The sequence below is a fragment of the Salvelinus sp. IW2-2015 genome, linkage group LG4p (assembly GCF_002910315.2).
Source record: "Salvelinus sp. IW2-2015 linkage group LG4p, ASM291031v2, whole genome shotgun sequence".
NCBI classification, from domain to species: Eukaryota; Metazoa; Chordata; class Actinopteri; order Salmoniformes; family Salmonidae; genus Salvelinus; species Salvelinus sp. IW2-2015.
The window spans coordinates 2537183-2551488 of record NC_036841.1 but is presented as its reverse complement, the minus strand read 5'-3'; the positions used below and the strand labels follow the sequence as shown (position 1 = coordinate 2551488).

General features: G+C 46.3%; 1 protein-coding gene across 1 annotated transcript in view; it reads left to right on the top strand.

Annotated features, from left to right (window-relative positions):
- The window catches only part of pitpnm3 (PITPNM family member 3), a 138150-nt gene that overhangs the window by 62419 nt on the left and 61425 nt on the right, over nucleotides 1-14306 (top strand). Inside the window, exon 4 of the mRNA XM_070436713.1 lies at nucleotides 10301-10371. Coding sequence (XP_070292814.1) covers nucleotides 10301-10371 — 71 coding nt within the window. The remainder of the gene's footprint in view (nucleotides 1-10300; nucleotides 10372-14306) is intronic.

The window sequence follows — 14306 nt, the reverse complement described above, 5'->3', positions numbered from 1 at the left end:
GAGCTTCTCTCTCCTCTCCAAGCGGTCTATGCCGTGAAAGCCAACTCTGAATCAGGCGACTCAGAGGATTGTCTGGTTCGACAGTGGCAGTTCATCTTGGATGGTGTCGGGAAAGACCCTTCAAAAAAGCACACTGTGAGCGCCTCGTCGTTCCAGCCACTCGCTGCTGCCACCGTGTGGAGCGATGGCATAGTCCATACGCTGCGCCGACCTTGGCGGAGAGTCAGGAGCTGTTGGCTGAGTCAGCGACCGCGGGTAGGACTTGAAACACTCGCTTGAATTCGTCAGCAAAGTAGAGTAGCTGGCCAGCAGGGACTTTGGGCATCCCACACCAGCAGTAGCCCAGGCTAGGGCTTTTTCGACAGCAGGGTGATGATATATGCTATCTGGACCGCGTCGTGGGAAACGCACGATTGCAGCTCGAAGGAGAGAGAACATTGGGTGAAAAACCCCTTACAAACACTCGGATCACCTGAGAACCGTTGGGGAGGCGGCAGACGAGGTTCAGCCAGGGGTTTAACTGCCACGGGCACTTGAATCTGATGAACTGGAGCAGAAGCGGTTGCAGGAGAAAGTTGATCAGAAATCTGCTTTATGGAAGTCATCATTTCCGACAGAAGTTGAGAATGTCCAGCCAGTAAGGCCTCTTGCTGAACCAGAGCAGCTTCGTGACGTTGGACAGTCCCCTCGTGGTGGGACAGCATGGGAAAAAAGTCTTGGGTACTGGCTGCCTCTGGGTTCATATTAAGGGCTCAGTGTTTCTGTCAGGACCCGGTGCGAGAAACAGTCACTAATAATGGGCAGAACCCAGAAGATGAGGCAGACACAGCAGTACTAGAGATGGTGGTTTAATAAAAAATAGATATCTTCCAAAATACAAAGAAAATCCACAAAGTGGTAAAAACAGCAAGGGAAAAAACAAACCTCAAAAGACCAATCCAAAAATACARGAGAACAAAACCAGAGAACCTCTGGAAAATCCAACAAGAGAAAAATGATCACAAAGGCTGGGGCTGGGTGCTAACATACAAACACTGAGCAAGGAACTAAGGAACACACAGGGTTTAAATACTAACAAGGGAATGACTTACACGTGCAAACAATAATTAGGGCAAGAAAAACAAAAGGTACAAAAAAGGTGCATGGGGGACATCTAGTGAACAAAACCAAACAGTCCTGGCCAAAACCTGACACAGACGTCATTCAAACAGTTTTAGAAACTTCAGAGTGTTTTCTATCCAAATCTACTAATTATGTGCATATTCTAGCTTTTAGGCCTGAGTAGCAGGCAGTTTCTCTGGGCACCTTTTTATCCAAGCTACTCAATACTGCCCCCAGTCCCAAAGAAGTTAAAAGACGTGTGTTTGCTGTTGTCCTTTGCTGAAGCTTGAATTATGTGCCATATGCGTTTGTCTCCTGAGTGAGTTTCCGCAACTTAGTGTTTTTCCCTGTGTTACTGTGATCCTTACGTTACCGTTTAAGTATTTTGCTTATCCTTAACCGCTGATTCCTCGTCTGGTCTCTTCTCTGCACCTGGGTCCAACCTCACCATGTCACACCCTGTAGGTAGCTGCTCTCTCTAGCCCTACCCATTGTAAGTTGCTGCTCTCTCTAGCCCTACAGCCTGTAGGTATCTTCTCTCTCTAGCCCTGTCTACTATAGCTAGCTACTCTCTCTAGCCCAACCTACAACCTGTAGCTAGCTCCTCTCAGACATGCACACAGAGGGAATAGCGTCTTCCCCCTCCTCATCAGTATTCACCCCATTGCCTCATTCTCGCCCCCAGCCAGCCAAGTCATTTTTTTATACGCTGCTAGCCTGGCAGGCACAGTCTCCCTCATGCGCTAATTCCCATTTAATTACTTTTTTCCATTTTTGCCTTATTGCTATTTCCTTCTTTAAACAGGAAATCCCCAAAGCATGAGAGCTGGGGAGACAAGGACCTTCTCTGTCTGGAATAATGAAAGGGTGTCAAAAAAGAAAGGCAGAGCAGAGCAGAGATAATGATAACAAGCGATAGAGTCTATGAAGGAGACAGCTATAGCCTAGACTGTCTGGACTATTGGACTGCCTCATACATCTTTACACTATACATCTCTCTGCTGGGATGGCGTGTTTGTTGATAACGCTCTCCTGTGTGTGTGTGTGTAAGTGTGTGTGTGTGTGGGTTTATCCGCGTGTGTGTGAGTATGTGTGTGTGTGTGTAAGTGTGTGTAGCTGTGAATGTGTGTATGTCTGACAGAATATGTGTTGTGGGAAATACATTGTGATAGCAATGTGAGCAGATAATCACACCTAAACAACACTTATGTTGTCGTTCAGCTCCGGGTAAAGGAACAGGACATGAAATACACATTTCAATTGCAGTTAGACGTGACTGGTGCTGGTTAACAGCTTTATGACCGGTTATAGATGTGTTATATATGTTTACTGTTGATTTAAATATGTAGCAACAGTGTGAGTGTAAAGTCACTGTAGAAGCGGGCAACCATTCCCTACGTAGTGCACTACATTTGACCAGAGCCCTACGGGATGCAGCCTGAGACTCAGCGTCTCTCCTCCTCTGTACTGAGGGACACATAACAGATAGGTCTGCCCACAGAGCAGCAGCAGCAGTACATGGGTAGGAAGCAGCTGTGGCAATCAGGGACACAGATTGGGGTGGGAATGTGTGTGTTCACAGCTCTAAATAGACATATGATTGTGCTTTGCTGTGTGTGTGGGTGCGAGTGTGCGTGCTTGTGTGTGTGCGTGCCCATGCTCCAGACACTTGTCCATCTGTGCTTGTGCGTAATATACACTCACCGGACAGTTTATTAGGTACGGCAACCCGTTCACGAAAATGGTTCGCTCCTACAGACAGTGAGTCACACGGCCGTGGCTTGCTATGTAAAGCAGGCAGACAGGCATCTAGGCATTTAGTTACTGCTAGATTGAACGTTAGAATGGGCAAAACGAGTGACCTAAGTGACTTTGCGCATGGTATGATTGCCGGTGCTACAGTAGGTACGCCAGATCCAGAATCTCAGAAATGGCCGCCCTCCTGGGCTTTTCACGCATGACAGTGTCTAGGGTTTCCTGAGAATGGTGCGACAAACAAAAAACGTGTTGCTTGTCACGGGTGGCCTATTGCAGCAGACGACCGCACTGGGTTCCAATTACTGTCGGCTAAAAACAAGAAGAAGAGGCTTCAGTGGTCACGTGATCACCAACTCTGGACAATAAGGAGTGGAAAAACATCACCTGGTCAAATGCATCCCGGTTCCTGTTGCGTCATGCTGATGGCAGAGTCAGGATTTGGCGTGAGCAGCAGCATGGACCAACATCCCTGTGGAACGTTTCCCAACGTTTCCCAACATTCCTGTATAATCCATGTCCTGAAGAATTCAGGCTGTTCTGGAGGCAGATAGACCCGGTAATAGATGTGTATTCCCTTTAAACTGTCCGGTGAGTGTATATTCTCACCGCGAGGCACTTGTGTGTCCGTGTGTCTGAGTGTTCTGAGTGTTCTGTAATGGTGGTGAGCTGGTGAGCTCCCTGCCTGGGGTGTGTGTGTACTATACTGAGCTGTAGTGAACAGTAGTGATGGGGGTAGGGGATCGATACAGTTACATATTGGTGTAACGGCGTTCCTCCTCCTCTTCATCCGAAGAGGAGGAGCAGGGATTAAACCAAGGCGCAGCGTAGTGAAATGACATGATTTATTAAACAAACAAAACAGACGAAAACYAACTATACTTGATAACTAATAAAACAACAAACGATGTAGACAGACCTGAAACGACGAACTTACATATAACGTGAAGAACGCAAATAACAGGAACAGACTACATGAAACGAACAAACCGCAAACAGTCCCGTATGGTGTAACATCGACACAGACACAGGAGACAACCACCCACAAACAAACATTGTGAACAGCCTACCTTAATATGACTCAGAGGAAACGTCAAACACCTGCCTCTAATTGAGAGCCATACCAGGCAACCCAAAACCAACATAGAAACAGAAAACATAGAAATGCCCACCCAAACTCACGTCCTGACCAACTAACACATAAAACAGGTCAGGAACGTGACATAACCCCCCCCTCAAGGTGCGAACTCCGGGCGCACCAGCAGAAAGTCTAGGGGAAGGTCTGGGTGGGCATCTGACCACGGTGGTGGCTCAGGCTCTGGGCGAGGTCCCCACCCCACCATAGTCAATCCCAGCTTACGTCTACCCCCTATCATGACCACCCTCTTATTTCCCCCACCTAATTTAAGGGACAACACCAAGATAAAGGACAGCTCCGGGACCAGGTAGCTCAGGACAGAGAGGTACTCAGACAGAGCGATAGATCAGGAAAGAGAGGTAGCTCAGATAGAGAGGTAGCCAGGATAGAAAGTAGCTCAGGATAAGGGCAACTCCGGACTGAAGGGCAGCTCCGGACAGAGAGACAGCTCTGGACTGAGGGCAGTCTGGATTACTAACAGCTCATGGCTGACTGCGGTCTGGACGCTCATGGCAGGCTGACGGCTCTGGACGGTCATGGCTCGACGCTCTGGACGGTCTGGCTCGCTGACGGCTCTGGACGGTCATGGCTGGCTGAGCTCTGGACGGTCATGCTGGCTGACGGCTCTGGACGGTCATGGCTCGCTGACGGACTCTCTGACGGCATGTCGCTGACGTCGGACGTCATGGCTCGCTGACGCTCTGACGGTCATGGCTCGCTGACGCTCTGGACGTCATGCTCGCTGACGGCTCTGACGTCATGGCTGACGGCTCTGGCAGATCCTGTCTGGTTGCGGCTCTGGCAGATCCTGTCTGGTCGGCTCTGCAGATCCTGTCTGGTTGGCGGCTCTGCAGATCTGTCTGGTGGGCTCTGCAGATGTCTGGTTGCGGCTCTGGCAGACTGTCTGGTTGGCGGCTCTGCAGATCCTGTCTTGGTTGGCGGCTCTGGCAGATCTGACTGACGAATGGCTCTAGCGGCTCCTGACTGACTAACGGCTCTGACGGCTCGGGACAGACGGGCGGCTTAGACGGCGCTGGGGAGACGGATGGCTAGACGGCGCTGGGGAGACGGATGGCTCAGACGTCGCTGGAAGACGGTAGGCTCAGACGGCGCTGCGGAGACGGATGGCTCAGACGGCGCTGCGGAGACGGATGGCTCAGATGCGCTGCGAGACGGTGGCTCACGATCCTGTCTAGCGGAAAGCTTTGGCTGCTCCTGTCTGGCGAAGGCTCTAGCGGCTCCTGTCTGCGAAGATCTAGCGGCTCCAGTCTGGCGGAAGCTCTGTGGCTCATGGCAGACGGGCGGCTTTGCAGCTCATGGCAGACGGGCGCTTTGCAGCTCATGGCAGACGGGCAGTTCATGCGGCGCTTGGCAGACGGACAGTTCAGGCGCCGTTGGGCAGACGGCAGACTCTGGCCGGCTGAGACGCACTGTGGCCTGGTACGTGTGCCGGAACTGGAGGCACCGGACTGGAGACACGCACTTCAAGCCTAGTGCGGAGCAGGGACAGGGCACACTGACCTCTCAAAGCGCACTATAGCCTGGTGCTGTACCGGCACTGGTGCACCGGGCTGAGTGCACGCACCTCAGGACGAGTACGGGAGAAAGAAACAGTGCGTACAGGGCTCTTGAGAACGCACAGGAGCTTAGTGCGTGTTGTCGGAACTGGAGGCACCAAACTGGATACACGCACCATAGGAAAAGTGCGTGGAGGAGGAAACAGGGCTCTGGAGACGCACTGAAACCTGGTGCGTAGTGTGGCACTGGTGTACTGGGCTGGGCGGGAGGTAGCGCTGAAATACCGGACCGTGCAAGCTACTGCTCTCTTGAGCATTGAGCCTGCCCAACCTTACCTGGTTGAATGCTCCCGGTCGCCCGACCAGTGCGGGAGGTGGAATAACCCGCACCGGCTATGTAGGCGAACCGGGAAACCATGCGTAAGGCAGGTGCCATGTATGCCGGCCCGAGGAGACGCACTGGAGAACCAGACACGTTGAGCACGCCTCATGACACCTGGCTCAATGCCCAATCTAGCCCTACCAGTGCGGGAGGTGGAATAACCCGCACCGGGCTATGCACACGTACAGGAGACACCGTGCGCTCTACTGCGTAACACGGTGTCTGCCCGTACTCCCGCTCTCCACGGTTAGCCTGGAAGTGGGCGCAGGTCTCCTACCTGCCCTTGGCCCACTACCTCTTAGACCCCCCCAATAAAGTTTTGGGTGGTACTCACGGGCTTTTCGGACTCCGTGCTAGACGTGTCCCCTCATAACTCCGGTTCCCTTCTCCGGTTGCCTCTGCTCTCCTCAGTGCCTCCAGCTGTTCCCATGGGAGGCGATCCCTTCCAGCCAGGATCTCCTCCCATGTGTAGCAACCTTTACCGTCCAATACATCGTCCCAAGTTCATTCCTCCTTCCGCTGTCCCTTACTCCGTTTACACCGCTGCTTGGTTCTGGTTATTTGGTGGTGTTTCTGTAACGGCGTTCCTCCTCCTCTTCATCCGAAGAGGAGGAGCATGGATTAAACCAAGGCGCAGCGTATGAAATGACAATGATTTATTAAACAAACAAAACAGACGAAACAAACTATACTTGATAACTAATAAAACAACAAACGATGTAGACAGACCTAAACGACGAACTTAACATATAACGTGAAGAACGCAAATAACAGGAACAGACTACATGAAACGAACAAACCGCAAACAGTCCCGTATGGTGTAACATCGAACACAGACACAGGAGACAACCACCCCAAACAAACATTGTGAACAGCCTACCTTAATATGACTCTCAATCAGAGGAAACGTCAAACACCTGCCTCTAATTGAGAGCCATACCAGGCAACCCCAAACAACATAGAAACAGAAAACATAGAAATGCCCACCCAAAACCACGTCCTGACCAACTAACACATATAAACTAACAGAAAACAGGTCAGGAACGTGACAATTGGGATTATATATTTTGCCGAAATATCGTATTGTATCATTGGACAATATTGCAATGTATATTTTGTTCTAGTTGCTGTACCGTACCAAATCTCCAGTATTTTCTTCATAGCTTGTTCTCCATCTTCTTTTAAATAAGGAGCCAATTTGTTTTCAGCATATTTATTTCCATGACTGATCAAAACTCATTTCTCATGGTTCTCTCTTGCCCTTACAGCATACATATGGTGAGCAATATGTTTGGAACATCGAATCGCAATAAAATCACAGTATCGTGAAAAAACAATTGTGAAAATCGCAATACATAACATATCGGCACCTAAGTATCGTGATATATCATATCGTGAGGTCCATGGCAATTCCCAGCCCAAGTGAACAGATGGAGCTGGATAGCATACCTCCACTTGCCAGGCCAGGTCACAGAGGTCACAGCTCCAGTCAGATCACTGAAAACAATCTTTCATTAGGATCAGCGGTCCCAAATGGCACCCTATTCCATATAGTGCACTACTTTTGACCAGAGTCCTATGGGGGCCCTAGTCAAAAGTAGACAGTGCATACAGGGGCCATTTCTGATGCAAGCCCAGAATGCTCCGAACAGTTTCTATGTATCACCCATTTTCCTGATTTGTACTTGTTCGATATCTGGTTAATTACCAATGACATGCCTCGGAAAATGTACTAACATAACCCAGTTCACTGACTGTGGCAAACTGGCAATCATGTTGAGGGATCTAACTTTGTCATAAAAAATGTATTGGGATTCTATTGTGATGTCTGTCTGTGGTATTGGGAGGCTAGTGCATAGCTAGCATTCACTGGCTGGACCAAGCTAGGTGAATGTAGTTAACGTGCTTAGTGCTGTACACAAAACAGTGATGGCACTCTGTAGAGAGTGTCACATTGAATGAATACATTCCCTCCAGCACTAAGTGCACAGGGTGCCTTAGTCATCAAACATGGCTCATCTTTAAGTGTTGTTCTGGGTGGTTTCTCTCAGGGTCTACCTCTCCAGTGAGCCTCTCTAAGAGTTAGCCTCACAGTTCACAAGCCCTCAGTCTAAGTGTAGCTGACATGACATAGTGTGTCATATTTTTGGAAACATATTTGAGTGTGTGACAACTTTTTAATTGAAAATCTGTATTCTGTAAACTCACTCTGTCTCTCTGTGGCCTTACAGCAACTTCACAATATTAGGAGTCTCTCTCTCTCTCCTCTCTCTCTCTCTCTCTCTCTCTCTCTCTCTCTCTCTCTCTCTCTCTCTCTCTCTCTCTCTCTCTCTCTCTCTCTCTCTCTGCTGCCTCTAAGCTGATAGAAATCTGTCATTGTGGCAGTAGTTGTAGGAACCAGGGGATAGAGAGAGAGAGAACTTGCAATAGGCAGGTCAGGAGACATAGAAGGACAGCAACATGGTTTAATTTATGGAGGAATGTGGCCGAGACAGAACAAGACAGAATCAGGACGCAAATAAATAGTTCACCCTTCCTCCACTAGCTAGTACTAACATACTCCAGTATCCTTCCTCCACTAGCTAGTATGACATACTGCCAGTATCCTTCCTCCACTAGCTAGTACTGACATACTGCCAGTATCCTTCCTCCACTAGCTAGTACTGACATACTGCCAATATCCTTCCTCTCTCTCTCCCAGTTTCTCTCTTCCTGCTCATCTCCTCCCCTACTGCTTCCTACTCCATTCCCTCCTTTACTTCCCCCTCTCTCCTCTCTCTCTCTCTCTCTCTGTCTGTCTGTCTGGTCTGTCTGTCTGTCTGTCTGTCTGTCGTCTGTCTGTCTGTCTGTCTGTCTGTCTGTTCTGTCTGTCTGTCTGTCTGTCTTGTCTGTCTGTCTGTCTGTCTGTCTGTCTGTCTGTCTGTCTGTCTGTCTGTCTGTCTGTCTGTCTGTCTGTCTGTCTGTCTGTCTGTCTGCTCTCTTTTCTCTGTCTGTCTGCCCTCTCTCTGTCTGTCTGCCTCTCTCTCTGTCTGTCTCTCTCTCTCTCTCTCTCTGTCTCGTTGTCTGTCTGCCTCTCTCTCTGTATGTCTCTCTCTCTCTCTCTGTCTAAATCTCTTAGATATTCAATTATACAGAACATTGTTATTTGTTTATAGTTTACTCACACTATTAAAAGCAATTTGAGTATAACTAGGGACTGTGAGTTGGGTTCACTCAACCCATGTTTTTACTCTGTTACAACTCCTGAATAATTGAGAGGTTTGTTTTGGTTGCAATTAACTAATGTTACGTAAGAAGCAAAAAGGCTTCATTGTAAATATGCAGAGAACCTCTGATCACACATTCATTTTAAATGCATGACTAATCTTGTACTGTGCTCCCTGTACCGGTCCAATAAATAAAAACACCAGCTCTCATTGTTATTCCACCTCCCACTTACAAAGAGACATCTGGATTGATTTGCTGTAGCTAACGTTCTGACCAGAATAGTGCAGTGGGTCTGCTGAGTGTTGAAATGGAGGGAGAGGCAGGCAGGAGGCAAGAGGTGGCCGGAGACAGAGTGGCTGGCAGGCAGGCAGACAGACAGGCAGAGTAGGGCAGGCTGTGGGCTGGGAGCTGACAGGCTGTGAGTGTGTGACAGCCTCCCCTGGCAAACGCTACCAGGGGGAGAACAGATAAACAAGCAGGAAGTAAAGCACAGAGCCTAGAGAGAGAGCTGGAGAGAGAGAGAGAGAGAGAGATGAGCTAAGGAATAAGATGACAGAGCATGCAGAGGCTTCAGGGAGGATAATGAGTTTGGCCAGGAGCCAATGGCTTGCCACACTTCACACAGGAACAGATAGACACACCGTACAGGTGGTTGGGTAAATAACGATAACTCTCCTGTATCCTTCCTCCATCTTCCTCATCCCACCCAAGGTGTATTTGCATTGTCTGACAAGCCAAAATCCAAAATATGGCAGTGCCAGGCAGCTACTGTGGTGGGGACAGAACCATATGCCTGTATGAAAGGATTCTGTGTGATGAGTCAGTATTGACTTTTCCAGAGTATGTGCTTATGAGATTTGAGCTTAAGGGCATACAATATTTGGGGCTCATCTCTCAGATATGGACGGAATAAAGAGAAAGGTTAAGGCTTTAGTTATACTGAAATTGGTTAGCTCCTGGAATCAATAATAATTGATGTGTGAAGTGGCTCATGTATTGAGTTTTCTCTCTCTCTCCATTGTCTCTCCCTGCTTTCACTCTCTCTTCCCCCTACTCTCTCTCCTTTCTGTATCTCTATCTCTCTCTTCCTCCCTCTTTCTCTATCTACAATTCTTTCTTTAATTCTCTCTCTCCCTCTCTCTCTCTCTCTCACTCTCTCCCTCGCTCTCTCTCTCCCCCTCTCCTATCTTAAATCTGTAGGGAGCCTGTATCGCCTGGGGCGTCCTCGATGTGTCCCTCAGAGCAGCATCGACGGGTTAGAGGACATGGAGGTAGGAGAATCACAATACACACTCTGATAAATAAATGACCAGTATAACTACCCTACACTCCGTCTGTTCATGAGTTGTCTCTCTATTATCTATAGTATATATGAATGAGTTGTCTCTCTATTATCTATAGTATATATGAATGAGGTGTCTCTATTATCTATAGTATATATGAATGAGGTGTCTCTATTATCTATGGTATATATGAATGAGTTGTCTCTCTATTATCTATAGTATATATGAATGAGTTGTCTCGTCTATTATCTATAGTATATATGAATGAGGTGTCTCTCTATTATCTATAGTATATATGAATGAGTGTCTCTCTATTATCTATAGTAATATGAATGAGGTGTCTCTCTATTATCTATAGTATATATGAATGAGGTGTCTCTCTATTATCTATAGTATATATGAATGAGGTGTCTCTCTATTATCTATAGTATATTGAATGAGGTGTCTCTATTATCTATAGTTATATGAATGAGGGGGTCTCTATTATCTATAGTATATATCGAATGAGGTGTCTCTCTATTATCTATGTATATATGAATGAGGTGTCTCTCTATTATCTAGGTAATATATGAATGAGGTGTCTCTATTATCTATAGTATATATGAATGAGGTGTCTCTCTTTATCTATAGTATATATGAATGAGGTGTCTCTCTTTATCTATGGTATATATGAATGAGGTGTCTCTCTATTATCTATAGTATATATGAATGAGGTGTCTCTCTATTATCTATAGTATATATGAATGAGTGTCTCTCTATTATCTATAGTATATGAATGAGGTGTCTCTATTATCTATAGTATATATGAATGAGGTGTCTCTCTATTATCTATAGTATATATGAATGAGGGTGTCTCTATTATCTATAGTATATATGAATGAGGTGTCTCTCTATTATCTATAGTATATATGAATGAGGTGTCTCTCTATTATCTATAGTAAATATGAATGGTGTCTCTCTATTATCTATAGTATATATGAATGAGGTGTCTCTCTATTATCTAAGTATATATATATGCCCTGAGGTGTCTCTCTATTTCTATAGTATATATGAATGAGGTCTCTCTCTATTATCTATAGTATATAATGAATGAGGTGTCTCTCTATTATCTATAGCAGGGGTGTCAAACTCATTTTCACCGAGGGCCACATCAGCATAATGGCTGTCCTCAAAGGGCCAGATGTAACTTATAAATGTAATCGATGTAATGTAAAATAAATGTAACTCCTCCTTAATGTTAAATAACTCATATTTATTATAACTTATTCAAGTGCCAATTCAGTTGCATAGAAAATATATGTTTGCTTGTAGCTCTAACATAAATCCTTTTAAATTTTGTCAGCTTATGGAAACCCACATAACTCCATTATATGAAGGATCAAACTGTCAAGTGAATAAAGAAAAATAACATAAAACTGAGCTGCAAAGAACATGTATGACACATGTAGCATTTTACAAAAAAAGGCTGCACACAGCCTTGCACCCAACTGATGGTTTGATGACAACAATTTGTCTGCATACACACATAAACCTGCAAACATTAAATAATTACTACAGCAGCTACACATAAATAAATATGTAATCAACTAAAAATACCAAAATAAAGGTTGACTCAGTTCACAACTATATTGGTCAAGTTTTCGGTTAGTCTTTGATGAGGAGTGCTGCCTGTCCTTGAACACACCAAGTGGATTCTCTCTCTACTATCGATTGATCATGTTCTGAAAATGATAAACACAAAACAAAATGCAAGCACAATCATTAAATTGCACACAGTTTAACTGTTCTTCTTCTTGGTTGAATTACATTTTATTATAATTTTAATTAAGTTTAAAAAAAAAATGCTTGCCTGTGTGTTTCTGACCAGAGCTTGACACCGTTTTCCCGTTACCAGTGTGTCATGTCTGGTTTTAGGTCCTGTGCTGAGGCAATGCGTAGAAACAGCATGGAGGTTGTCATCCGTGAGGCGTGATCTGTGCTTGTTTTTGTTCAGATTCATTATGGAAAAAAACTGTTCGCACAGATAGGTGCTCCCAACATGGACAGAACACGGGCAGCATGAAGTCGAAGCTGTGGCATCAAACCAGGAGGCAGACGGTAAAAGTCCTGGATTGTAGCATCCTGAAACTTTGCTCTCAGGCCACTGTCGCTTTGAAGCTCAATTAGCTCCATCTGAAGGTGTTGGGGTGCAGTGCAGACATCGGTGGTGAAAGGATTGGCAAAGATGTCAAAGCCAGACTGTTGTGCTCTGAAGTCAGAGAAGCGCCGATCAAACTCAGTCTTTAACCACTCAGTTTGGTAGCCAACTGAGCACATGAAAAAGTCTCGGAAATGAGGCTGACATGCTCTGACAAACAGGAAAGTGAACACAGATTGTCCTGTTTCACTTGCCACATCCATAAGTCCAATTTACGCTGGAAAGCCGTGATCGTGTCGGACATCTGCGTGATGACTTGTTTGCGTCCTCTGCAGCTTCTGATTCAGCTGGGCGAGGTGGTCGGTTATGTCACACAACACAGCAAAGTCACACATCCACTTTGGATCTGATAGTTCAGACATGAGTTTTCCTTTACTCTGCATAAAAAGAGCAATGTCTTTCCTGAGCTCGAAAAATCGCTTGAGGACTTTGCTCCTACTCAGCCACCGGACTTCTGTATGGTACAGCACATCCGTGTTCCGGCCATCTCCAGCAAAACTGCTGGAACTGACGGGATTCGCAGACGCGCGCCGAATGAAGTTCACTGTTTTCATGACTGTGGTCACAATGTCCTCCATCCCCAGCACCTTCCCACACAAAGTTTCTTGATGGATAATGCAATGATACGTTACTCAAAGCGCTGTGACAGTTCTTTTTTGCATTTTCCCCTTCATTAGTCCAACCAAGCCCACTTTCCTCCACACATTGCCGGACGTTGCACCGTTTTAGTTACATCTACCAAGTTTTCCCACTGCAATGCATTTTTACTTACGGACTTCTCTACCGCATCAAAAATGTTCTGTCCCGTCTGGTCCCATGCATTGCAGCCACATCCAACAGCTCCTCAGTGATAGAGAGGTCCGACTTTACGCCTCTAATAAAAATTGATAACTGCGCTGTGTCCGTGTTATCTGTGCTTTCATCAACAGCTAATGAAAAAGCTGTGTAGCTGCGTGTCTCCTCGGCCAGCTGTGTTGTAAGATTTTCTGCTAGTTCCTTCACTCGGTCGGCGATGGTGTTTCTTGATAAACTGACATTTTTAAAAGTCTGTAACTGGTCGGGACACACCTGCTCACAGACCTTCAGCATGCACTGCTTCAAAAACGCTCCTCTGAAAAAAGACTTGGAAGTGGGGCGATTTCTTCAGCCACAATGAAGCTAGCTTTCACCGCGGCCTCGTTTTGGCTGTGATTTCATGAACAAACTCTGCTGCGACCGCAGTTGCCTTTTAATTCTTGGGCAATTTGTTGCTTTTCTTGAAGGCTAGCTTTAGCGTACTTAGCTCCGTGTTTGGTGTCAAAATGTCGACGCAGATTGTACTCTTTGACAACGACACACCGGACCTCGAACACACAAAAGACATACCGGTCTTTCTCCTTGAAGCACAAACAAGTATTCGCCTTCCCATCTTTCTTGAAACAGTCTTCCGTCTGCATCAACTTTTCTCTTTCTGGACATTTTGGGATCATTATTTATATCTCAATTCCACTCGTTGGCATGGACACTGCCGTGGCTAGCGTAGTCGAAAGGCATTGTGGGAATGTAGTTTTTGGTCAAAGCACGCTCTTAATTTATTTTTTGGTATTTATTTTTAGACACTCAAAACTTTTAAGCTCTCGCGGGCCACATAAAATGACCTGGCGGGCCACATCTGGCCCGCGGGCCTTGAGTTTGACACATGTGATCTATAGTATATATGAATGAGGTGTCTCTCTATTATCTATAG